The 26,725-nt window shown below is 45.6% G+C and overlaps 1 protein-coding gene across 1 annotated transcript in view; it reads left to right on the top strand.

Moving 5' to 3' along the window:
- The window catches only part of CTNND2 (catenin delta 2), a gene marked incomplete at its 5' end in the record, with an annotated part of 546,420 nt that overhangs the window by 253,346 nt on the left and 266,349 nt on the right, over nt 1–26,725 (top strand). The window contains 2 exons of the mRNA XM_084260131.1: nt 3,938–4,110; nt 12,530–13,097. Of these exons, the coding sequence (XP_084116257.1) occupies nt 3,938–4,110; nt 12,530–13,097 (741 nt within the window). The remainder of the gene's footprint in view (nt 1–3,937; nt 4,111–12,529; nt 13,098–26,725) is intronic.

The raw sequence follows: 26,725 nt of genomic DNA, 5'->3' as shown, positions 1-26,725 counted from the left end.
TTTTCCATGTGACTCCCTGTAAAAGGTGAGTCTCCATCTTTTTTTGTAGTCACCCCTGAAGTACTGGAACATGGTGATAAGGTGTCCCCTAAGCCTTCTTTTCTTAAGGCTGAACAAATGGCAGGCTTCCCAGTCCTCTGATCACCCCAGTGACGCTCCTCTAGACCCTCTCCAACCTGTCCATATTTTTTTTTGTATAGCAGGGACCAACTCTGAGGACAGTATTCCAGCTGTGGCCAGACAAGTGCTGAGTAGAGTGGGACAATGACGACTTTATCTTTGCTGGTGATGCTCTTGATGCAACCCAGCAACCTGCTGGCTTTCTTTGCTGCTGCAGCACACTGTTCACTCATACTGAGCTTCTTGTCCACCAGGACCCCTGGTTCCTTTCCAAAGGGCTACTCCCCAGCCAGGTGGATCCCAGTCTGTGATGCACTCCTGGATTATATTTGCCCAGGTGCCAGACTTTATACTTGTCCCTGTTGTACTTGATAAGGTTCTTGTTAGCCCACTCTTCCAGCCTCTGTAGTGCTCCTGCCAAAGTGCTGCTTCCCTACTCGGTTTAGTATCATCCAAAGACCTCATGAGAGTGCACTTGATCCCATCATCCAATCACCAAGGGGAGCTGCTGCAGTGCTGCCTGACCCACAGCAGAAGGGCAGGCCTTGGCACACAGCAGGTTTCCTGAGGCAGGGAAATGCCAGCGTTGTGGAGAGATGCCCCAGCTCTCCTGGGAGATGCTGTCAAGGTTTGGGTGTTGCCAGAGAAAGGGCAGATTTAAAATGTAGTATACAATTTTTAAGCAATACTACAAATCCTTGGAATCTGCTAAACTGAACCTGATGAAGCTGGAAGTGTTTGTTTTCAAGCTTCAATTATGTATCATTAAGGGAACAAACCAGACCAAATTGTCCCAGTGGTTAACTAGTCCTTTCCAGTGCCTAACTGAAGATAGAGAATTCCCAGCTGCCTTAACTCCTCTGAAAACAAATGAAGAATAGTTGTGTGGACACTTTCTTGTACTGACACAACTGAGTTTAAATTTCTGCTAGGAAGGAAGAGTTTGTTGTCAAGAGCCATCGGCGTATGAGAGTAAACAAACCACTTTCTTCTTCTCCGTGCGAGCTGCGGGCTCTTCAGAAGGTTTGGTTTTGCCTTCGGATTGAAATCCCAAGAATGTTAATGAGAAAAGCAATCCCATCTTTTCCCTGTCAGACAAGACAGGACTATTTATAGTCCCTAAATCCTGAAAGAAAAACTTGTTTCAAGATTGCACTGATTGATCTCAACTGTATCTTGTAGTTTGTGTGCCTGGTTTGGACTCGGTTGTTCACAGGTGAGCAGCTACAACTCTATTCTACATTTGCTTGAGGAATGTGGGCTCATTTAAAATTTAAATATCTACCTGGCTGCAGTCTCTCAAATGACTTTGTAATTACTTTATTGAAATGTAGGTATGTTTTAATTGTTCGTTACCCCTCGTTAAGGTAGAGAATGAAAACTGCTTTAGTTAGTGAACTTAAAACCATGTGCTCCAAACTTTTTACTATTTTTTTTTTCCCCGAGGGTGAGGAGAAGTTTCTTGATGTGCATGGAAGAGTTTAGGCTAAATGGTGCAGGGAACCCGCATATGTGATTCTAGCTGGCTATGTAAATCCCCTAGCGAGCCACAGCAATATGAAAGGAACACTTGAAAGCCAGATGCAATGAAAATTTAAACATATTGAGTTCATAGCATGTGATAGTTTAATCATTATTTAAGCTTTAGAAATGTCACAGCATAATTACTTTCAGAATGAGTGCAAACACATTCATGCACAAAAATTGCTTTCTTGCTGCAACTTTTGCCCCTCCTGGGAAAGATATGTTTTTGTGAATTTTCTGAGCTTAATCATGTCACTTGATCGCAGGCAAATTTTCCGTGAAAATTCACGATCCAAAGGATTAAAACGAAATCTTACAGATTTGTTTTAAAACCAAGCCTCTATTTTCTCTGTGTTACTTAAAAAGAAAATCCATGAAAATATTTCTTTTGTTGAAGAACAAAATTTGCAACAAAACCAGTTAAATGGAAAATGGTTAGTAGACCCTATTTGCAGAGTCGGGGAATGGAAAGTTATGAAATGCTGGATTTATAAGCCCCCATGCAGGATTAAATTCAGCTCTCCTATGCATGTGATACATTTTTAATAACCTCACAGCATACATGGAGCCCTGCTCCTTCTGTACATGTAGGGAAAATAAAAAGAACCAGAACTCACTTTCTAAATTTCTCCTTTATCTGGAATATTCTGATCAATGCAACTGACTTTGCAGTACAAATTGTGTTGATAGGTAAAATATTGTCATAATCCCAGTGTACACTTAGATGTGAACACTTCCACTTCACATAGCTTACTAGGATTTGTTTATAGTATGAGTGGTTCGGGTTGGGTTTTGGAAAATACCAGTTATCATGGTTCTGCCATTTCTGAGAAACAGGCTAAGGGGAAAAATTCTCTCCATGTTAATTTGGGGGTGGGATTGTTTGCGCTTTTTCCAAGCATAAATCTTTTTGGAGCAGCTGTACCTCCTCGTAGCAAAGACTTAAAGGTCATAAAATTAGGCCTTTACTGGGAGCTATTTCTGGTAAAATTCATTGGAATTTTGCCATTGTCTTTCTAAAACTGAACTTTTCACATGTTCCGTAGGAGCAAAATCAACATAATCATTTCACATCCCTTAAGGTTTGTGTCACCTCCTGTGCTCTTGTGAGCTTGTTAGTGCTGACCGGAAGATGAACCTATCATCCCCGTGCAGCCGCTGAGTACGCTGCAGATGATGGCTGTTGGGCTGAAGGTGGACTTCTTCCTAACTCCTGCAGTGGCCAAGGCATCTCTCCTGTTGTATTTCGCTCACTCTGCCCAGGCACCAGGGAAGAATAAGCCTGTTTATTGAAAATTAGTAGAAACTAAAATCAATGAAGGCATAGGGAAGGATTAGGTGGGTATTCTTTAATGTAGCTCTTTGTGTACGGAGACAGAATGAATTCACCATTACCAGCGGTGCTGGGAGGTCATGCCTAAACCACGTGACAGCAGGGTGCAGGAACAGCCCTTCCCTGCCTGATACACGCCCTCGGGGCAAAAACTGGGGAATTTGGTTTGGGTAAGGGTTAAGATAAATCACTCCTAGGCTAACCTAAGGAATATTAGAACATGTTGTAGTTTCACAGAACAACTAAGTAACTGTGGAAAGTGACACTGTTCACGCTCCCAACATGCCCTTCGTGGGGCAGCCCCAGTTTCGGCTCACGGCCTGCACTCTGCTCTCCTAATGCACAGTGCTGTGATAGAAGATAAGATAGGCTGACAAAACAGTCATCAAAGATTCACTGAGATGAGGGTGAGTCCTACACGATGAGAGGAGCTATTAATATTTTACAGGCTGCCATCCATCCCTACAGGCACCAGAGTATTACATCATCATGTGCACAGGACAGAGTGGCAGTAATCAATAGATCTAATGTGCTGGGGGCCCAGGGAGAGACAAGTGAGCATTTCCCACGCAGAGCGACTGGATATAATTAAGTGAAACAAACAGGGCTTATCTTCAGAAAAAAAAAAAAACAAACCTCATCAACTATTCTGAGCTGAGAACAAGACTTGTTTAGCAAATAGTACAGTTGGGTTTGTTTAGGCTTAGAATTTCTTCACTGGTCAAAACCGTATGTCTTTTTTGCAAAGCAAGCAATGTGGTCTGTGGCTGGAACACAATAATGATGATGACAGAGTGGTGAAGGAACAACTCAACGCCTGTGATTTTTATTACTGAAAAGCCAAGCTGTGAAAAGCTGAAGCCACGTACATGTGGTAGTTCTGAGGCTCATTAAGACAGATAAAACAAGTATGCTAGTCCACTGAGACTTTCTGACTGCCCTCAAATCCTGTCCCCGCAGGGCCCAGCCTCCTTTCCCAGAGCGCGCTCCAGCTCAACTCCAAACCTGAAGGATCCTTCCAGTACTCGGCCAGCTACCACAGCAACCAGACCCTCGCCCTGGGCGAAACAGCGGCCGCCCAGCTCCCACCTCGCAGCAGTCAGGCCAGAGGTGCCATCCAGAGCTACAGCCAGGTATGTGCCCTTAGCGTCCCGGGTCTCTCACTCCTGAAATCCTGTGGGGCAGCTCCCAGCAGTCACTCAGAGCTGTTCGGTGCCTGCCAGCAGATGAAGGCCTGCCTTTACTTCCTGTCTTGTTCAACACATCTACAGCAGGGTGGAGGTGATTTTCATCACTTTACAGTGGGTCGACTTGCATAGTATCAAAATAATCCTGATTAAAAAGGATATTTACATGCCAGTTTTACTTATTCACATATATATATATTGGTGATAGCAAGTTTAGGCATTTAAGTTTGAAAATTTCTGTGACTGTGCTAATTAGAAGCCCTAACTAAGGTAATAGGACTGCCCTGCATTGGTATCAGGGTTTTACTGAAAGCAGTAAGTGCCATCAAATAAAACCAAAGCCAGGCTGACACCAGGTGTGAAACCTGCTTGGGATACCACGCATCGCTGGGTGCTGTGGCCTAATCCCAAGTGTAAGAATCATTTTTTGCTTTTCCCCCCCATACTGTAGGACAAGCAGCTTGCCAGACATCCCCCTGCACTTTTCAAACATTTTAAAAGATTGTTTCAGATACTCATGAAAACTTTATTAATCTCTTTTTCCTATCTAAACCATCCCTCCCGGCTTTGATGCGTAACCCTCTCACCTCCTGTGCTTTTCACTGCAACATCAAAGCCTCTTGCTGGGAAGTTAAGCTGCAGTTTAGACAAAAAATTTCCAGAAGCGTTCCTGCTTATGTACGTAAACAAAGTCTGACTGGGCTTTGTTGGTCAGCTTAGGTTATTTTCTCTGTGGAGATGTTAACCGCCCCAGCAAAGCAGGCCATCTCAGTGTGACACTTGGGACACTTTATAATTCAGGATTCTGTAGAAGTGAATAGTATTTGAATTTCAAAACCCTAAATTGCTACGAGATTTCAAGTATTATATAGTCATTGCACAGCTTGTGGGATACCGAGAGACATACAATATTCTATTCTCTCAATTTGCTCAGAAAAGCTCCCTATCCTCTAAGAGTGAAAAATTAAATAAAGCACAGCTAAATTTCATTTCAAATTGGGTAGGTACTTTTTTTTTTCCTCCTATAAAGGGTTTAAAATGAGCCTGCATAGTAGTAAGGCCTCGGGGTTTTTCTGTGCTTACCAAAGAGGACCTCCCTGATGTTCTTTGGGATTGGAGCCAGCAGGAGAGCAGGATTCTAGGTGGAAAGAAAAAGGAAGCTATAATATCCAGTTGTAGCCTGGGAAGATGTCACCAGGAGTTGTGCTTTGTGAAAAGCATTGTACCCTGGGGTTAGCCTGAAAGGGTGTGGTGCATTCTTCAAGGAGGCTGGAGAAAAAGTTGAAACGGCAGAAAAGGAGCAGGATCTGAGAGCAAGAGCAAAGCTCCCTATCCAACACATAAAGGAAGGAGAAGGACTCTTGGGAAAAAAAAAAAAAAAGAAGGGCAGGAAGTGTGCATTTGTCTAGGAGTCAGAAGTGGTGATATTCTTCATTAAATTTCACCATACCCGCTGATAGAAAAGGATACATTTATGGAGAGGGAGGGGAAAAATAATCACCTAGGCTTCCTTCCTTGAAATGACACTGAACAGCCATTGCTTAGCTCTGAAAAGCTCTCCTGAACCATCTACTTCATAGAGAACTGGTTACCTTCAGAAAGGTAACCCAGTAAGTTACTTAAGGCAACCTCTCCTATCCCTTTCTCTTTTTTTTTCCTTGGTATGAGATACCAGAAAATAGGTTTTCTCCCTGTGTTCCACCAGATTGTATGGTAGACATTCCTGCAGGAGAATAATTCACAGAACATAATAATTTTTCACACCATCACCCCGCAAAGGACCCTTGATAACTTCAGGTCAATTAAAAAGTATCTTGAAAATATTAACGAACTGCCATGTAAACTATGAATTAATACCATAAAAAAGCATGTAAAGGAGGTTTTCAAAGAAGCAAACAAGAAGGGGAAGAGTCAAAAGTTAAAATTAAAAGTTCTGAATGTGACCATTTCTGATCCCACAATTAAGGAGAAAAAAAGAGTCAATCCTTGGAATTGTTTTGCTATCTCTAATTATAATTAAAATAAGCCTCAGGAGTCAAAACTGCTCAGATTGTGATAATTTCCTTTGGTATTTGTGTGCGAGGAATATAGCTCTCTCTGAACGTGAATGATGGCCCAAATGCGTGGAAAAGCCATGTAAATAGTCCCAAGGCCAGCTGTGACAGCAAGAGCAATTTCTGAAAATGCAATTGCACAAAAAAGAGAAACTAATTAGTCTTGGGACTTCTTGTGTAGTGCTGCAAGTGCAATCTAACATTTTTGTCAATTTGGAGGACTTCATTATAGATCACAGAGGTTTTTTTCACTGTTTTGAGTACTTCAGAACACAGAACTTTCATCTTCTAAATGCTACTGGAATAGGATTTCTTAGCAACCACTGCTCCTCTGGCAGGGAACTACTGTGTTCCCCCACTGAAAACAGCTTTTCAAACTTGGTGTGCAGATCCTGATACATCCTGCATTAACTGATTATGGTTATTTGTGAAGAGTCAGAGCTCTTACTACAAAAAGTAGCAGGTTTTGCAGATGAGGGACTCGAGTGAATCTTCTATTTGGACAATGTAATTTGTGAACAACTGATTGATTGAGCTTACTGTCATCTTCAGGATGATCAGCTTACCTTGTAGATATTGTAGGAATGTAAAAGCACGGGATGTACTAGAAGTAGTGGTTTTCCACATGCTCTGCCATGTATTTGAAAGGGGATGAGAAAGGAGGTGAAACTAGTTTACATTTGTGGGTGAGGACTTTTTTAGCTTCTGGTGATGGTGACATCTTTTCAGAGGCTGAGAAAGCAACAGGTAAATCCCTACTGCATTTTATCCTACGCTCCTGAAGCTTCTGGCATGAACAGGCTGGTACATAATTTGAAAACCCTTGAAAACAAAAAGTAGATGGAAAATAAAGATAATAATAACTTAAAAAACAAAACAAAACAAACCCTTGAAAAATCATTTAACAATTAGTTTTCTAACTTGTCTCTTTTTATGTATAAACAAGTTGTAAGGTTGTCATTCATCAGACCACCACACCCCACTAGGCCTATTTGGAATATTAGGAAATGAGTATGAGAAGATTTTTGCTGGCCTTTTCCAGTTAGAGTTGTGGCTTTTCCCGCCATCAGCCATCTGTGCTGCCATGTGACAGGCTGCTTCATTATCTACCCAGACAAAATCTAAACTAAGGACTTCACTTCTGGTAGGACATGGCAGACAATGATGTGTTTAAAACTGGATTCCAAATATGAACATGAGAGTTTTTCTGTCATTAAAGGAAGCAGATGCAATCTTAAAACAGATTACTCTTGTTACCACACTGACAGAGAACAATTCACTATTGTAGTTTATGGGAGTGAAGAATTAATCTGCATAACGCTGGTTTGATCCTGCAGTAGGTAATGACTGCAGCTTTCATTGCTGCTTTGACCATCTCTGGAAGGATCTCACACCATTCTGTTTGTGGATGTAGAAGACTGTGATGGTATTACCTACCTGCATCTGTATGTATGGCCTTTGAAATTAGGATCAGGTAGGCTGACAAGTTTTACCACTGGTGTTGGGGCAAAAACAGTATAAAATTGGGGGAAACACATAACATGAGAGACTCAGAGATACAGCCTGGCATCTGTTACCATGTAAGCACATTTGAACACAGGTAGCATCTTCCCAGTGAGGTCAGGAATTTACAAATGGCAGCAACGCAGTCCTGTGGAAGAAAGACTCTTCCACAGGTTCTGCCCAAGGTCTGAAGTCTGCACCCCAAAGACTAGAGAACATTAAGCACTTCCCATACCCTCTTCTGCCCTTCGTGTGGTAGAGGCATTGGACCAGAGCAGCACGGTTCCTCAAGTGAAGACAGAGAAAAAATAGCCCTCAGTACAGTGTGAAACCCTGCAGTCACTGGGAGAGCACAAAGCATCACTGAGACCGTGAAACAGAGCTGGGTCCTTAAGAGACCACCAGTGTCTCTCAAAAGCCCCTAGTAAGGGTGATCCAGTTTGCTGCCTAAATCTAGCAACGCCTGCCGATACTCAGTAAGCCAAAGCAGCCTGGAGGGATGCCTTTGCCTTCCTCACAGCTTCAGCACCCCACTGGAAAATCCTCACAAGAATCAAGAGAAAGGATCTTCTCATGGGCAGCTGCATACCTACCACATACAACTCCATTCATATTCAACAGATGAGACTTTGTTTGAGATTTTAAGGGCCAAGAGATGCCTGAGAGTTCCAGAGAGAAAAGTGAGCTGAAAACTGCTGCTGGCATTTAATGCTAAACTAAAAATGCTTGAGAATCCAAGTTCTTCCAGACCTAAGATGGGAATGCCCACGTACTGAAATGTAACATAACTTTGCAGTTTCTTCTGTTACCTGTCAGAGAAGTGTACAGGACATCGAGCGCAAATTGTAATTTCTTAAGGGTAACAGGTACCAAGAATCAAATTTTCCAGCGTTTTCCTGGTAATTGTATCATTATCTCATTCCCAAAAGATAACTAGGAAGCCTTTTCTGTTCTTAGTTCTGTTTCAAAGACTAAGGCGGTGGCATTGATGGAAGTTGGGTTCCTTAGCACCTGTGAATTATGAAGCAAGTTTTGGGACACCCAAGGGCAAAATACAGTTATTTCTTCCCCTCAATTCCACCTCATCAACCATGAATCCAGTATTGTATTTCATTTAAACTTGTTTTAGTTAAAGTTCTGATTTAAGTTTTCAATTGGAATTCCAAAGGGGAAAAAAAAAACAAAAAACCCAACCAAAATAAAAGCTGATTTCCTGAAAGTTGGTGCACTGAATGCCTGAATTACAGGGGGCAAACAACAGTTACTGTTCTCCAGTCTAACCTAACTGGACACCCTTAGTAATTTTGTATATAGAGCTCTGCAGGTCTCATTTTGTCCATATCAGTAGAGAATAGTCTTTCCAATAAGATTAAACAGGAATGAAAATATTTTCATAGCTGTATTAATGTTCCCATTTTTTCACCCGTATCTGCTGTTAAAAAGGATCCATCAGAATCCATATATTGAATCCAAATAGGCAAATTCGGCTCCTTTTCCTGGGATACCAGAAAAAAAATCAATCTCAGTCTTAGAATAGATAATTGTAGGGCTGTAGTAGAAAGTCCTTGATTTTTGTTCCCATCCATGAAGTAGTTTGATGCAGGAGGATACAACAGCTGGAAAGCAAATTTGCTCTTGAGGTATTAAATAACATTTCATTATTAGGTTGTCAACAATAATGGAAAAATAAGGGGAAAATACCATTGTTATTTCATTTTCCATAAGTCACACTGCAGGGTGAACAGTGACACAGCTGTATGGTTGGTTGTCTTAACAGACAGGGAGAAACTAAACCCCATTTTGCCTCTGAAAACACGAGTGGAGAATGTGACTGTATGCTTGTTTGGCCCTTTGGAAAAAAAACAACTAAGAACCTCGCAGCAAGTTGAAGACAGGTCTGAGATTAGTCACATCCTCGAAAATACTGCATGCTAATGTTTTCATTGCAATCTGTTCCTCCAAAAGTTCTCTCCTTTCACATAGAGCAAATGCTTAGCTTTTTAGGAAGTGCTATACATTAATTAAGCATTTAATTTTTGTGTACACCTTCTTCCCTGTAACAGGCAATCATGCAGAGGGATTTTTTTTTTGGTTGGTTGGTTTTGAATTAGTACTTGCAGAATGCCTGCAGCTTTATTGAGATTTATTAGGAATATGGGATAGTATTGGTTTACTTGAAATCAATGACTCCAAGTTCTTGACACATCAAGTGGTGTAGAAGTAGATTAGAGAAAGAACTTTTGTATACGTGGTGTCAGTGCTTGCCTAAAAATCCTTACCATCGATGGCAAACTGTCCGAGTTGCCAGTGTGTCAGCAGTGTGTTGCTGAAGACACTGGTAACGTTTCAGAAGACTGTGCTTTGGAACAAAGGTGGATATTACTGAATACACGATTGTATTGTCACTTAACAGTCCAGAAAGTAAAGTTATTACCAGGTATCGCTTGATAATGTAGCCCGTTCGAATGACCTTTCATCATGTGCAAAGCTTGCTCTGTCCATGTTGTCTCACATCTTGCCAGCCTGCTCTTGTTTTACAAAAGGTGTTACTGTGTAGTTTAAACGTGGAAAACGAAAGCTGTGCTCCTGTCAAGTACATCATTGGGCAGTCAGTGGCAGATTAGCCTTTCTTTCCAGTTTAAAGCAGAGACGGTAAGTAGCTCAGCAGGAAAGTAGCTTTTAAAAGTTCCCTGATGTTCCCAGAGTCTGCCTACCTGGGTTTTGTCAGTCTTTCAAAAGGAGCAACTTGAGCTTGTGGGCCATTTATGACAATTTCAAGTCTCCTACTTGACGCTGTGGTGTTTTCAAGTCGCAGCCACAATCAGAACAGTCCGACTCAACAGCAAGCAGGCTACTTACATCTGTGATCTCCTTGCCCGCCCAGGGCTTACCATACCGAAGAGCTGGAGGGAACACTTTTCATTTACCTTATCTTCGGGGTGCAAAACCTCACGAAGCCAGCGAGGTTTGGGTCTGGCAGTGCTCCCGCAACACACCTGAACGCTGCGAGTGCTGGTAGCTGCCATGCTGCTAACAACCGGGAGCAAAGCAGCAGGAGCAGCTCCTCCAAACCCTGCTTTCTTGTCGGCATCTAAAAAAATACATGTTCTTCCCCCAGATGCAAAGCATTTAAGATAAGCAGTGGGGCTCCAAAAGTTAAAAAAAGGACAGAAACATTTCCAGTGGGCAGCACCCATTTCTGGCATTTCAAACCTCATTTATTCTTCGCTGCAATTAGTAGTTTTATCTCATCCTCAGTTCCTGATCAAATCCTTTACTGGATATCCTAGTGAAAATAAATCAAGTTTCACGGCAGGAACACGGTGCTTTTGTTTACTTGGGTGGGTTTTTTTTTTTCCTGGTAGGTTTTTAGTAAAACCCCACATTGCCACTTCAATGCGAAACAAGGCCGCTGTCGTCACTCAGACCTCTGAACTGAGTCACGTAACTCACTGTTCACATTTTAAAGGCTTTGCTCCCTAAGGAAACCAGCAGCCAAGGGGGGTGAGGGGGTGTGTTTGGGCGAAGCACTGGTCAGACGGATTGGGACTGCACTGTCAGCTCCCGGGAGCTGGAGCGCGTTGGGGGTTTCAAGTAAATCCCCCGCGTCGCCAGGAAAAATAACGTATCTGAAGCGAGAGTGTGCCTTCCCACGGAGCGCCGGGCTCTCGCTCGCTGCGGGGTGCAGGTATTAGAGGATTTTTAACGTTACCAGATTCGCAGATGATCCCCTGAGCCTAAGATCCCCGATACAAAAAAAAGGGGGGGAGCCGCCTGTGCGCAAGGGCGAGCTCGATCCTTTGCTGCTCCCTGGGCGGCTCAGGCACACCGCTGTCATTTCCCATAGGCAGCGTCTGCCGCCGGGGATTTTCCCTCGCTCCCTTCTTCCCCAGGTACTGGGGCTCAAGGGGAACTTTACGCTGGCGGGACCCGAGGCTGGCGGCGCTGGGGAGGGGGGGTGCGGGGCGCTCCCTCCATCCCGATGCGGATACCCCGCTGGATGCGGCCCGGGGGGAGCGCCCGGCCCCGGCAGCTCCTCCCGTGCCCTCCTGCCCTTTCGTGCCGCGGGAATAGATACGAGGCGACCGGCTGCCCTGCAGCCGCGCCGGCGCTCGGCCGGAGGCGGCCCGGGCTTCCCCCGCGGCGGGGGGAGGGGGGGGTGATGCTTCTCACCTCCGCGTCTTCGCGCCAGGACGGGGCTGAGGCGAGCGCCTCGGCTTTGCCGCCGGTGGGGCCTGTCGCGCCCTATCGCGCCCTGTCGCGCCGCCGGCGGCAGCAGCGAAACCCGGGGGCGGTGTCAGTCCGGCGCGGTGCCGCTCCGCGCACGGACACCCGTGGCTGCTTTGCGAGGGAAGTTACCCCACGGAAAGCCCTCCCCGTGGCGTCACCCGCTCCTTTCTGATGTCTGCAGGACTAAAGTTTGCGGGTGACGCTTATTTTAGTCAAACTCGGGCCGATCTGCGCCTGGTTTAAGGGCAGGTCTGCGAGCGCGTCTCAGAGCGGCAGCCCCGGCTGCCGGGTGCTGACCTCAGGCGTGACGCGGAGTTTTTACGCCGCTCAGCTCAGCCCGGCCCGGCGGCCGGTTTTCCCTCAAAGGCTGGAAACGCTTTAGCAGATTAGCGACTCCCCTAATCCCGAGGGCGCCGGGTGCCGGGCTGCTTTCAGGTCAAAGAGCGTGCGGCTCGGGGGGGGGCGCGGGTGTCCTCCGGTGAGCGAGCCCCCTCGCCCCGCCCCGAGCAGGACCGGGGGAGCCGGGCGCCCCCCGCCGCCGCCCCCGCTGACAGCTCTGCCTTTCCTTCCCGCAGCAGGGCCCGGGGGGCCGCGGCGCCCACCCGGGCGGCCCGGAGCCGCCGCCGCCGCCGCCCGCCGCCCCGCAGCCGCGGGAGCCCTTCGCGCCCAGCCACGGCAGCGCCTTCCACCTGCCCGAGCCCCAGCACGCCGCCGCGCTCTACTACGCCAGCTCCACGCTGCCGGCGCAGCGGGTGAGCTCCCCGCTGCCCGCCCAGCCCGGCGGCTCCCCCACCAAGCTGCCGCGGGCCGGCTCCGCCGCCGAGGGCGCCGCCTACGCCACCGCGCAGCGCCTCTCCTCCCCGAAGCAGTCCCCCAGCCGCCTGGCCAAGTCCTACAGCACCAGCTCGCCCATCAACATCGTCGTCTCCTCGGCGGGACTGTCGCCGTCCCCCATCCGAGTGACCTCCCCGCCCACCGTCCAGTCTAACATTTCCTCCTCTCCTATCCACCAGTTAAGCTCCACCATCGGCACTTACGCCACCCTGTCGCCTACCAAGCGGCTGGTTCACGCTGCCGATCAGTACAGCAAGCACTCCCAGGAGCTGTACGCCACCGCCACCCTGCAGAGACCCGGCTCCCTCGCAGGTAAATCGCGGCCGGCAGCGCCTTGGGTCCGCGGCTGCGGGCGGTTGGGGGGGGGGGGGGGGGGATGGTGGAGTGGGGGGAATGCGCGGTGCCGCCGCGCCCGCGGAGGGAAGGGGCGTGGGGGGGGAGGGAAGGAGAGGGAACGGCGCCCCCGCCAGCCCCGCCGGCCCCCGGGCGGCAGCGTCCCGCCAAGCCGCAGCGACTCCCGGGGCGGGGTGGCACGGCTGCCGGCCGGGGAGAGGAGGGAGCGGGGTGGGTCTGGGTCTGACGGAAAACCGGTTGGGGGGCGGTGAGGGGGGGGGGGGGGAAGTGGGGGGGAGGGAGGTTTGCGGTTTCCATTCCGGCGGCGGTAAGTGGGGAGAGTCAGGCTGTATAAAAAGTACCTCGCATCTCCCGGCTCGTCCCATCCTCCCGGTGCCGGGCAGGTGCGTGTGTGTGCGGGAGGGTGCGGGGCGCGCAGCGCTGGGCGCTCGGCTCCTTTGCCCGTACCCACGGTTCGGGCGGGGAGCGTGTTACTATGGTGAATCCCTTCTCTGCCGCGATCAGAGCCGTGAGCCGCTGGCAGAGAATCGTCCTCCCGCGGTTTGACAGGCGGTTCTGGGATAACTTGGCAAGTTTGGGGTTACTTAGCGGGAACTCCCGGCGCACCGAGGAATAGGTAGCGCCTGTTTGGCTCCGAGCGCTCGGCAGGGAACGGGCTGTTGCTGCACCTGACACAGCGTTCCCTGTAACTGCGGGCTTCGAGCAGAGCCTGGGAGTGAGATGGATACTGGTGCGCCGTTCTGTAACCCAGCTCTCTGCTAAACTGAGCATCCTTCAGGGGTGGGGTGGGTTTTTTTTGTGTCTGTGTGTTCTCAAAATTTCCAGTTTCATTGCTATAGTAACAGCTGCTATGCTCATATGTTCTCTTGTGTGACATAAATAGATTTGAAGATAAATAGGATACATAAAGAGGTCTGGCTGTGTTTATCAGGCAGGTACACAAGTTTCTTGCGGGAGTTAAAAACCTCTTCTCGTCCCCCTTTCGCCTCTTGCCCATCTCCCCTCCCCCGCTCCAGCAGTTGTTCGCATCCTGTGTAATTCCATTGTGTCTAAACATGCAGATTAAATTAACTGATAATGAAATATAATACCGATGCATCCTTGTGAGAACTATTGGATGGGGTTTGGGTTCTTTCCCGTTGAAAAGGGAGGGGCTTTGAAAACTTTGTTTTGCTTATGTAATACCATTTTTGAAGTTCAGAACGTGGACCCCTAAATGATGTCAGGATCGAGATCTTGGGACACTTGTATCAATCCTGCTGTCAAATACTCAGCCTCAAATTGCAAAGTGGTTTATTTTGCAGTTGTTTTAGTATAATATTTAATACCTATAGCCAGCAGTGCATTGGGCTACATCGGGGAGAAAGTATTAAACTGCCTTTGTAAAGTGGAAATGTAGAATTGCCACAGACTTTGTATTTTACGGAGTTTTGCAACTTATCATGTAGCAGGAGTCCAAATAGGCATGGAGGGAACTGTCAGCATCAAAGGAACAGAGGATAATTCAGTTTAAAGCATATCTCCCCATGGGTACCAGCTACCAGTGTTTCCCTGATCTTTTTCCTTTACTTTGTTCTAGGATAGAAGTCTTTGCTTCACGAAGTTTCTAACAGGCACGGTCCTTATTTCTCTTTATGTGCTTTTAGCACTGGAATTTGTATCGGACTGGGGTTTTGTTTTACAAAGAAGGCATCTTTTATAGCACTGCAGCGTTACAGCTGGGACGATATAGCTTGGTCAAAATGAGTTCTGTAGGGCTTCAGGCCCATCTTAATGACTCTGAAGTGCTACAGTGAGAAGGGGCAGCTGCTGTTTCTGAGAGAAGCTTTGCCCTACGCTAGCCCCAGGTTGAAGTGTGGATTTGGGCTTCTGGGGGGCTTTTTGGCCAGTAGTGATCGTACAGGCATTCCTAGTGAGGTTTTCTGCTTTGATTTGAGTAAAGGGTGAACTGGCGTTCATTTTCTTGGATTACTTTGACTTAAAAGCTTTTGGTAAGATGACTTATACCACTTGGGTGACGTAGGTACTTCCCCTCTGCCTCTTTACAGGACTCTCTGTGAAGAGTTGCTTGTCACTAACGTATGGCTCCAGTGAAAGAAAAGCCGATACACACGTGCATTGAAGAAATGCCCGGTGTATTTTGTGTGGATTTTAGTGTTGGAGAGGAATAGTGATTGATTATTTGAACTTGCTGTTAAGTTTGTAAGAACTGGTAAAGCGACACTATAACTTTTCCAACTGCTGTGCGGTTCGGAACAAACGCAGCTGCCCTCTGAGTCGCTTTGTCTGGTAGGGATTTGCTTCTGAGATGTGCAAAATAATCTCCATGTCTTGTTTTGTAACAAACGGAGAATCCTGCGACTTGACTGACTGTTAGGTGACAGGCTTCAGAGATGGGATTGCTACTTTAAAAAATATGTCCCAGTGGAAGCAACAGCTTGTTAGTAAATACTTACCCCCCCTCCAGGGTGGTGACAAGCCTTTCAAGATGCCCTTGAAAGGAGCTCCGTCACATGACCCATTCTTTTTCAGAAGTTCCCTATTGTGTGCGCCCACCCCTTACTTTCCACTGCCATTCTGTAGCCTGTTCCTCATGGCCTCCAGCCATCCCGGAGTTACACATTTGCTAACGGTGTTAAGTGCCTGACTAATCTTCTAGACTTTCACTGGATTCACTGAAGCCAATGGACTACACAGAAGCTTAAAATTAACGTATTCTTTAGATGTAATGGATACTACCAAGGCAATATATTCCCCTTCCCCCCCCCCCCCCTTTTTTTTTTTCTTTTCTTTCTATAGACATTTGTGCTCAGGACAGGTCTGGTATTTGAGCTGTAAGTATATTGCATTATATTATTGCAGGAGTTGTGCAGTCGTTGTGTTAAAAATCAAACCTATTGAGAAGGAGAGCAAGCAATTTTCTGTTGGAAAGTTCAATAAATGAGATTTTTGCTGCTTGTTCACAACATCCAAAGATGGGTTAGTCGGTTTTGTGTTTTTTTTTTTTTTTTCTTCAAGAGAGGAGGAGGGGGAGTGAAGAATAGTTGTCACATTGCACTGATTGATGGTTTACCTACCATGATTAATGTGAAGTTGCATTGGTATGTATGTGTCATCACAAGGATGATGTTACTCAAAGCAATCTTTTTTTTTATCTCCAGGAAGAAAAAATATATTTTTAAATAATTACCAGGGTTACAAATAATGCATTTGTTGTAATTTTTTTGCATGATATTAGAAATGTATACAGGAGCTATTTCGTTCATGTACACTATTGGGTCTCCATGTGCTAAACATACCAAGTGATACCAGTACCAGGGTTAGATGTTTAAAAAAGAAGACCTTCAGATATGATGAGCATTTTATAAAAACCATTTGTAGTTGAAAGTGTGCAGTGCAAACACAGACTGCCCAGAACTAAACCTGTGTAAGGCTTAACTGAAGAGATGGCATTATTTGTAATAATTTCCTGCAAACTTGGTTATGAAACAACTCAAAATGGTAAAACTAGCGATTCTTTGACTGCATCCTGAATTGAAAATGAGACGTGCAACAGCCTGCAGTGACTCAGTTTTAACCGAGTAACCTTAGAAACGTCTTCAGAGATGGGTTTTAGTCTCGTTGTACTTGAACTGGGTGCATGGGGGGGTGTGTGTGTGTGTAGTGGTTCTTGTGTGCGTACTCTTGCAGTGCTTATTCTGGGTCTCACTCCTTCATTGCTGTGATCTGCAATTACAGTTTTGGAAGTGGTTTTTCCAGCCTGCACCGCTCTGAAGTGCTGACTGTCTGTTCAAGCACCAGTCTGAATCCAGAAAGCGCGGTTTGTAGGGATCTTCTTCCAGCTTCCATACCTGGACCGAGCTGCAGGGTGCTGCTAGGAGCCAAAATCACCAAAGCAGCCCATTTCGCCTCGCAGAAGGAATGTGTAGGACAGCAGGCAGCAGGAATATGGGAAAAGCCCTTCAGGAGGCAGGTTGTCATACAGGTCCCCACTCTTCATGGTCCTCTGAAGCGTCTCTTGCTGGCCAGAATCACGCAGAGGACAGTAAGGGAGTAGTGGGTTTGCTTGGGAGCAAAGGGAGAGGAGACTGTGAAAGGCAGCTCTTGTGGCAGTTTGTACCTCAGGTTATGTGACAGGGGAGCAGGCCTGGCATTGCAGAGCCACTCCTGCCACTTCACCCAGGCTTAGGGAGGACCAGGGACATGTAAGAGAATGGCAGGTAGCTTTATGCATTGCTTTGTTACAAGAAAATTAAAATGAACACTGCATCATCCTCCATCAGCTGTGCCTGAAGGTATGGTTGAAGAAATGAGTGTTGGTGTGAATCAGTTTGGGTAGTGTTAGGTGGAAAGAAGATTATGTGCTTGTTCTTCATCTGGTGGTGACATGTTCCACTGAAGCAAGAGCTGCAGCATCCCTCAGACAGCTCCTGTGCCACCCCTGGAAACTTCCATGCTCAGCCTCGTGTTTGCAAACAAAGTCAAAAAGAAAAGGAGTTCATACTCTCTGAGGTACAACTGTTTGGATGCCTGTGTAACATGGCTACTAAAACAAAGAGTTATGAGTTCATCAGGTTCTTAACTGGTTCCTTCTGCTCCTTCATCTGTGTTGTCTCGCTCTTCTCCCTTTGTTGCTGGGGGCCTTCTTTTTATAAATAACAAAGGCACAAGCAAAGCTTTAACCCACAGCCAGAGAGGAGCTAAATCACCCCAGAATTTAAAGCACTCTTAAAATCCTCACCTGAGACACGGGGCTGAGCTAATAAAACAGTCTGGACTCAGTGTTTAGTTGTGCTTCTCTGGATGGGTAAGGAAGGAAAGTAAAGTCTTTGGATTTTTTTGGCTTTTAAGATGAGCTGTGGGACTCAGACTATCAATATGATTGATCATAACTAAGAGGACATTCAGTTGTTCCCATTAGCTATTTTTCTCGTATTTTTACAGAATCCTGTATTTCTTTTATAGGGAGAACAAAATTGCTTCATTAATTTTAACCAAAAATAGTTTTCTATAGATTTTTCTAAGGTTTTGGGTTTGTTTTTATTAGCTAGATATTCCTTCATCTCCAGTCAGAGCCTTCCCACGAGAGCATTCTTAATGCCTGCCTTTTTTTTTTCTGGGACAGACAGTGTAGTTATAGGGTTTTATTTTTTATTTCTACTCCTTTGTTTTGAGACTCTTTCTGAAAAGAAAGAAGGGAAACCAAAATATTTGGAGGCATCCCGTAATATTTCAGATATTAATCAGGGACTCAGAAATGGCTGTCTTTCTAATCTAAGTTACTTGTTTCTGCTTTGTAACCTGGAGGTGAGTAGTTTTGGTGTTGGGCATGGAGCTGATAAAAACACACCATGGGATGAGCACTTTGTTTTTCTTTGCTGCTAGTTCTACTTCTACCGATTCCTTCAGCGATAATTATGTTATTGTTACAAGTGAAACATTTACAATAGTGCTTAATTCCAACTTGGACAAGGTATCCAAAATGGCCAGTCTACAGTAATAAAAATAGGAGAACTAAGATGGACATCTTTGGAATATCTTCTTAGTGCTGTGATTTTTTTTTCTTGCATATTTCAAATCTAGCTTACATGAAATTAGTTTACTTGTGGGACAGGGATAATTGACAAGGGAGGCCCCATGTATGTGGCTATGTCTTTGAACTAATGAACTTGGGCTTTGACATCTTGCATGAGCAAATGCTACAAATATCATAGAATCATAGAATCACAGAATGGGTTGGGTTGGAAGGGTCCCTAAAGTTCAAAAAGTTCCAGCCCCCCTGCCATGGGCAGGGACACCCTCCACTAGATCAGGTCACCCAAAGCCCCATCCAACCTGGCCTTGAACACTGCCAGGGAGGGGGCAGCCACAGCTTCTCTGGGCAGCCTGTGCCAGGCCCTCACCACCCTCATAGTGAAGAACTTCTTCCTAATGTCTCATCTAAATCTACCCTCTGAAATCTATTACCCCTTGTCTTGTCACTCACTGTGACAGGGTAGCCAAAATGCCCTTGTAATCAGTCCCTCTCCAGCTTTCCTGTAAACCCCTCCAGGTACTAGGAGGCTGCCGTAAGGTCTCTCTGGAACATTCTCCAGGCCAAACAAACCCAACTCTCTGAGCCTGTTCATAGAAGGGGTGCTCCAGCCCTCTGATCATCTGTGTGTCCCTCCTTGGACTTGGCTCAGCGGCTCCATGTCCTTTATATGTTGCTTCAGATGGTTAACACACGCCCACCTCTCAAGCCTGGCAAGGTCCCTCTGGATGGCATCCCTTCCCTCCAGTGAGTTGACCACACCACACAGTTTGGTGATGTTGCCAAACTAGCAGAGAGTGTGCTTGATCCCACTGTCCATGTCGCTGAGGAAGATGTTAAACACCATCTGTCCCAGTGCCGACTGCTGAGGAACACCACTTGTCACAGGTCTCCACTTGGACATGGAGCTGACTGCCAACTCTCTGAGTTCAACTGTGCAGCCAATTCCTTACCCTCTATGTCTCAGCTTGAGTTGTGTTCTTGTACTGACCATAACATATCCCTCTGCTTCCTGTTCTTGATACAGAACCTCAGTTGACTCATCCTCCTGATTGTCTTTCAGAGGAGTATGAAATCAAATTGTATTGTCAACTAGCAAGCTCTTAGGCAAAGCAAACCTGTCTTCAGCATTCCTGAAAAAAAGATTGGACTGGAGCTGCAACTGTTTCAACTGGATGTGGGAAACTGAGCAGCAGTGGCTGTTTCTGGGCTTTTAGGTGGCTGCAACATGTGGTATGGTTCTGGTTAGTACTGAAGCCTGTGGTGTTGCTGCTGACCACACAGCCTAGGATGCAATTTCTCGCCTCTGGTCCTGGACTTTGGCAGCGCACCTAAGAGGGGCAGGATTCAAATGGAAGCATGCAAGCCACTAGAAATAATTTAAGTGTCAGAGCAAGAGGTTAGAGAGTCTGTGTTTATGTACCTGCTTAGAAAGAAGCGTGAGGAGTCAAAGTTGGCAAAAAGCTAGGAGAATCAACACCTGTAACTGAAATGTGGCTAATCCAAGGAGCTGGAATTCTTCTGTCAGTTTTACTTGGCTACTGAAATCTAATGAAATGTGAAGTTGAAGAGCAGCGCTTGGGAACCTAACTTTTGGGAACTTTTATTTGGAGCAATCCGAGTGCATTAGCCAGTGTTGGCACTCCAGTTCCTAGGGCTGTGTCTTATGTATGTTTATTTGTATTTTTAGTGTATGGGATTCATGAGGCCCCAGCCTCTTTTTGTAGCTATGATATGTCTTAGCTTTTGGGACTTGACAGCGTGCCAGTGAGACTGAGTCGTGCCTGTATTACCACCACTTGTACCCTCAGGTTTGAGCAGTATCTTCATATACCTGTTGTCCTTCCTCTTCAGTGGCCAGGAGTGTGATTCTGGGTCCTCCTGAACAACTTTGTCCTTGAACTCACTTACTCAGAGCAAAAGGGAGTGTTGTTGTATGGAATAGGGGGTGCAAGGTAAGGGCTTTTGTGGCATCAGTGATTCACTTGTGCTGTGTGATCTAAGTTGGGATGACCGTGTTTGTTTTGCTTGTGCATTTGCACGTGGAAGCTGCAGCTTCCTCAGGGTCTGAAAATCCATTGCAGGGCCTTATCCAAGAGCCTGGAAATGTTTGTCACAAGAGCCTCAGTGAATAGTGACAAATCTTTCATCCCTCATGGTCTTCAGGTGTTTGAGAGAAAGGAGAACATGCCCCAAGTTTTTACTGAGGTGGAAATCTACCTGGTTTCCTCTCGCTGTGGCACACAAACTGTTCACAGTAGATGCCGTAGCTGAGACCCAGGAAGTCAGCACACTGCTCAGCAGCAACATAAGCATTAATTTGTGGGGATATCTAACACCTTCTTGGTGGTTGTATGCACACACCAGCTTTAAAGCACCACGGGTACCTCTGATCACACATAAAGTGACTTAACTGTGGCAGGAAGAAGATGGTGAGCTGGGGAGTTGAGGAAGGCTCCCTTTATTTAAGGAAAGAGCTTGGGCAGGGAGGTGCCTGAGGCTTCCCGTGCTGACAGGCAAGGTGCTCTCAGGTAAAATACATTAGCCCCCTGCGGTGACCGCCAGAAACTGTGCTGCACCAGACCTGCTCTGTGAGCAATCATGGGAGCTAAGTGAGGCAATTTTTTTTAATTATGGGGTCAGACTTGGAGATCACTTAGGGATGGACCCAGAACAGACAGAATGCTTCTTGTTTTTATAAAAGTGGTATTACGGAGGGCAGAGAGATACTGCCTAATGATAATGAATTCATGGAACTGGGTATTATCATAAGTGGGTAGAAGCAAAAGTCAGAATTTAATATACTGAAATGAGAAGGACCAAGTGATGACTAATCTTACAATTATAAAGCATGGCATATGAAGCTGCCAGTTGGATGACATAGATTTTTAATAAGTACATCAAGTTGCAACTTGTAGTGTGTAAGGGAAGAATAGAAAAGTGCCGTATTATTTTGACTGCAAGTGGTCTTAAAGCTCCAACACTTTCCCAAGGAATTTTTACGTAAGCTTTTTATAGATGTATTTCTCCTGTAGGGTATCTTGCCTTTCGCCCCCTCACCCTCCCCTCTGAGCCAGGTGTGAAACAGCCCTTTTATCGGCTAGCCAGCTGTGCTGCTCTCCAGCAGTAAAACCTTTTGATCACGGGACTAAAGCTTTCCCTGGGTTTAAAGAGTGTTGCCCGGGAGGGAAGCAGGGATGGAGGAAGAGCTGTGGTCCTCTGATACTGGAGTAGCTTTCCTGCAGCTGGAGAGCAAAAGGACTTCTCTCTGTGGCGCCCTTCCCTGAGCATCCCAGTTCTGCAAGGATAGAGTCATGTTTATGTTTGCTCACCAAAAGGTGCCATAAAGTCTTCAAAAGGCTTTGCATGAAAGTCCTGGGAGGTGATCCACGAAGGGGGGTGAGTTGGGCTCTTTCAGATCTTTGGTGGAGGGAGACAGGACGACAGCCCTTTGCGTGTTTGGGACTGATACACCCTGAAGAAAGGGAGGACTGAGTAAAAGAAAAATCGCAGACCAGCTAATGGCAGGGCTTTGTTGGGCATTGCAACAAAAGCTGATAGAAAGGGTAATGCAAGACATGAAGGTGGTAAATGGTTAATGGGATAATTTGCCACATAAATTCACCAAAATCAGATTGTGCTGGAATAGCCTGCTTACTGACCTTTTCTTAGATTGTATCTCATGCCTTTGTTTCCTGTCAGGGCTCTGAGCATGCAGTTTCTGCAGTGCCACTTGAGAAATGTTTAGTTAAGCTAGAGAAGATGGATATTCTTGCAAAAGTGTTGTTGGGAAAGGACCTGGGCAAAGCGGCATTGTCAGTTTGTCATTTTGAGAATGAAATTAATGGAAAGGAAAGATGTTACTAATAAAGCCCCACAAGGAGAACTCTACAGGCCACTTGAAAATGGCTTGTTCATTTTATTATCTTGGCAGTAAACCCTGAAATAAGCCAAGGAAACTTTTTGATAGTGGAATATTAGGAGGCATTTTCTGAAGAAAGGAAGATAAATCCTGTGTAGAAAGAGTTTTGCAGATCAGAGGGAGAGAATAGCATTGGAGCTCAGCTAATAACACACCTAATAGCTAGCTACAAATTAGGGATCTTTGGCTGAAAACAAGAGTAGGAAAAGACCTGTGTGACCTGCTTGACTACAGTAAGTCTCAGCCACCTATATTAGGAACATAATAGAGTATTTCACAGCCTAATCACATAACAAGTGAAACTGGGAATGTTACGCACGGTTAGGACTTCATCTGGGGAACTGTGTACAAGCGTGACCCTCTGCGGGCCCTCTTCTCTTCTGAACTGCTCTGCCTGGGTGATCATGAAATTAAGCTGCCTGTTGTACACAGACCTGACTAAGCGCATTTCCCTCTCCTCTCGACCGAGGAACACCTGCCAGCGTACCTAGCAGCTCCCAGTAAACAGAGGTTACGCATCAGGACTGCCGAATCTTGGTAAGAATAAGTCATTTGATGAAGGATCTGCCAGCCTTTTCTCAAAGACAGGATCAGTCAAGTCCCTGGTAGCATTTTGGATGGTAGCATCTGGGCAAGGAGGGAGCGAGGGTAGAAGATGGCAGGCACATGAGCTGCTTGTTCTCATCAGGAGGTTTTGCTTTTAGGGCTTTGACTAACCAGCCGTGAGGTCTTTGGCTTGTACGGAGGAATTTTGTGGTAACTCCTGCTTTTAAGTTTTCCCTCAAAGAATTGAAACTGGTAGCAGTATTAGAGGTAACGCGAGCGACTCTTGAGCTGTGGCTGCGCTTTGTCTGGCCCCTGACCAAGCTTCAAAGTTTTCAAGGCTTAATCATCAACATTTTGCATTTCTTTCAGTCTGAAATTGGAGTTGCTGCCTAGCTCACGTCACCCTTGTCTGTGTTGCACGTTGAGCTGCTTTTGGCAAGAATCTGAAGCTAATGCTGATCAGTCTTCTTCAAAGTGATCTAATTTGTGTTCTGCCCTGCTTAAGATCCTATCGTGTGAGTCTGTGAATTTCGAGGATGAAGTGTCTGAGCTGAGAAGCTCTTTTCCTCTGAAGTTTATCAAGGCTGTGATGGATTGCATGTCACTGCTTTTCTCAGTCAGCAGTGGATTTCAGAGTGCTTTTGTAAAATCAGGCAAAACTCGATGCAAATGTCTTCAGCCAGCCATGTGATCATGGAAGTGTTGGTTTCACAGGTGTGGCGCCTGTTTAACATGCAGATGATGTTAATTTGCATTTATGAATAACCAGGAACTAATTGTGGGGCAGTTCAGAATCCCTCAAGTGTTTGTCACCTTTGGACTAACATTCATCCCATCCTTCTAATTGAAAGCAGTGTTAAGGCCCTTCTTGAGGCTGTAGTCTTCCAGTGGGTTATTGCAAACTACTGTGAAGGCGTTGCTTATGCTTCTTATCTTAGGTTCTTAGGTCTGTCTTTCCTTTTGCCGGTGACCTTATGGTCACCATTTGTCTCTCACAGTATTTGTACTGGCTGTTTCTGTTTAACATGGACTCTCTGCTCAAGTGACAGGGCTCTTTCAGTTTACGATCTTTTGCTTGCTGTGCTTTTCAAGGATAATCTGAATTTGAGAGATTAATGGCACATTGCAAAGTCTGTTGTGCTGGATTTGTTTCTTATCTTTTCTTGTGGTGTTGTTTTGGGTGCAGTAGGATGGGGTTTTTGCTTTGTTTGGTGTTTTTTTGTTGTGTTTTGGGTTTTTTTTTCTTTAAGTTTGTGGAAAAGATCTGTAGCCATCCATTTCCTCTTTTGCTTACTGCTTATTATGGAAGGATTTATACAAGACACTTTTCTGAGTTTTTGGAAGTTGGATACTCCGTGTTTACTACTGTGTAAGCATAATGACTTTAAAGAGAAAGCATAATGAATTAAAAAAGTTTTTATTTTAGGGATACAGTGATTTTTCTAGCATAAACTTGAATTAAAACCTTAAGCTCTTCACAATCACAGTCCTTTTTCTTGTCTCTACATTCAGCATTTCTTTTTTTTTTTTTTAATTTATTTAGAGGAATCCTGTTAGGATTGCTTTAGATTATAATGATTTTAGTAACAGATTATTCATTTTAAGTGTTCCTTGAGAGATATATGTAATGGGAACAACCCTAAACCAGCCTGAGTAATGTTGTGATAATCTATTGAATGTAATTGTAAAAGTGGATAATTGCTGGTCTAAATTTTTTTACAGGCATAACTAAATTATTTAGTTAGGTATTATTCAAATTGATTACGTACCCATTTTATACAAGCTCCATGTTTTCACTCTTGTATTTTAAAGACAGTGAGCCTCAAATGGATAATGAAAACTTGATCACTAATACATGGGATATCCAGAGAGATCTTCCCTTTCTTGAATGTGGCTTTGAAAGAATGACAAAAGTAGTGAAACCCTTTCCCCACCCCACCTCGCCCCCCCGGAATGTCGTAAACTTTTCTCGGGTCTGGGCAAATTCTAGAAACCGGGGGTTGCAAGCAAATGCTTACTGAGGTGGAGAAAGCTATTGGGAGGAGAAAGCGTTTAATATTCCATCAGAGATGACTTAACATAAAAGAACAAACGCTATCTGATGCTCTTCTCCATTCTTTCAGTGAAATGCAAGTTTGAGTACAAAGTGTTACAGATAAAATCTCCAAAAGTTAATATTGTTCTCATGTCTAATAATACACGGTCTCATTGTAAAAGGAATTACACAGGATAAGGTGCAAGCACTCCTCTCAGAGCAAACCCCAGGTGTGGTGTCTCGGATTCCAACCGTGTGTATCGGGGAATGGAGCGCAGGCGTGCGAAGGAAGTACGCACGATACTCATCCTAAATGAACACTTTTTAAAAGAGGTTCACGTGGCCAGGATTCATGGGAATGATCTGGGTTTGCCATGTTAGCATGCAAACCCACCTGTTGGGTGCAAGAACTCCCAGAAACAACAGTACAATTACATCAAAAGTTCAGGTTGCCCAGCAAAAGCCACCTGGGGAATACTGTAGCCAGACAGATGTGACACTTCATTACCCGAGTGAGTTTTGTTTTCTGGTGTTACCCTTCCCACAGTGTTGCACAGCGACTGTTTTCCCTTTGGGAACCGCCATTCCACAGACCGTGTTTGTTAACTTAATCTTCTGTGCCAGTCCTAAGACTCACTTCCAGCTGGATTTCAGCTGTGTTGGATTTCTGTTCCTTGTGCTGGGAGCAGTTAATGCGGAAAGGCTGTCCCTTTCCCCCTGCACCAGAGCTGCTGTGAGAACTTGCTCTGTTTAAGGTTGACCAAGCTGATGTTGGGTTTGGGGGAAGGGTTCTGAGTTTGGGGGTTTTGTAGATGCTGTGCCTTTCCACAGTGTTAAACACGATCAGAAAGTTAAGGTTTCACTGGCGGGTGTCAGTGAAACAGTACCTGACTGGTTTTGCTGGAGGCAGCAATGCTTTTTAGCAAATCACTCAGGCCGCTGGAAGCGGCCTCTAGCCCTACAAAGATCTTTGGGGTCTGGGATGTTCAGCATACACTGCGGCTAAGCAGGCAGAAATTGGGTCCCCACATCTGCCTCGGTATGGCCTTGTGCCCTGGGGAAGAAGGAAGAGCCAGCTTTGGGAAGGTGAGGATGTGCTGTTCTTTTGACTTACAGTCCCTGTCAGAGAAGTGCCCTGTCCCTGGAGGTGTTCAAGGCCAGGTTGGATGGAGCCCTGGGCAACCTTGTGTAGATCCAGACCTGGAGGTTGGTGGCCCTGCCTGTGTCGGGGGGTTGGAGCTCTATGATCCTTGGGGTCCCTTCCAACCCATGCTATTCTATGATTCTGTGATAAGTGTTAACTGTGGGACTGTAGGGTTTTGCAGAATAGCCCATAGAAGGATTCTCTTTTTTTGTTTGGCTTTTTCTTCCCCTGGATATATCCTTTTGGGGCACGTCTCACCAAATCCATGAGCATTTCTCTTGCTCTACTTGCCGGATTGAAGATCTTGGCCTGCTTTAGCATAGAGCCCATGGTGCAGCGCAAGCTTTTACAGTGCAAAATAATAAACTTCTGTGTTCTGAGAGACAAAGAAGGTGTTCAGCCAAAC

This window comes from Gallinula chloropus, assembly GCF_964237585.1.
Source record: "Gallinula chloropus genome assembly, chromosome: 2".
Lineage (NCBI taxonomy): Eukaryota > Metazoa > Chordata > Aves > Gruiformes > Rallidae > Gallinula > Gallinula chloropus.
The sequence above is the reverse complement of the archived record's forward strand: the minus strand, read 5'-3'. Positions and strand labels throughout refer to the sequence as shown.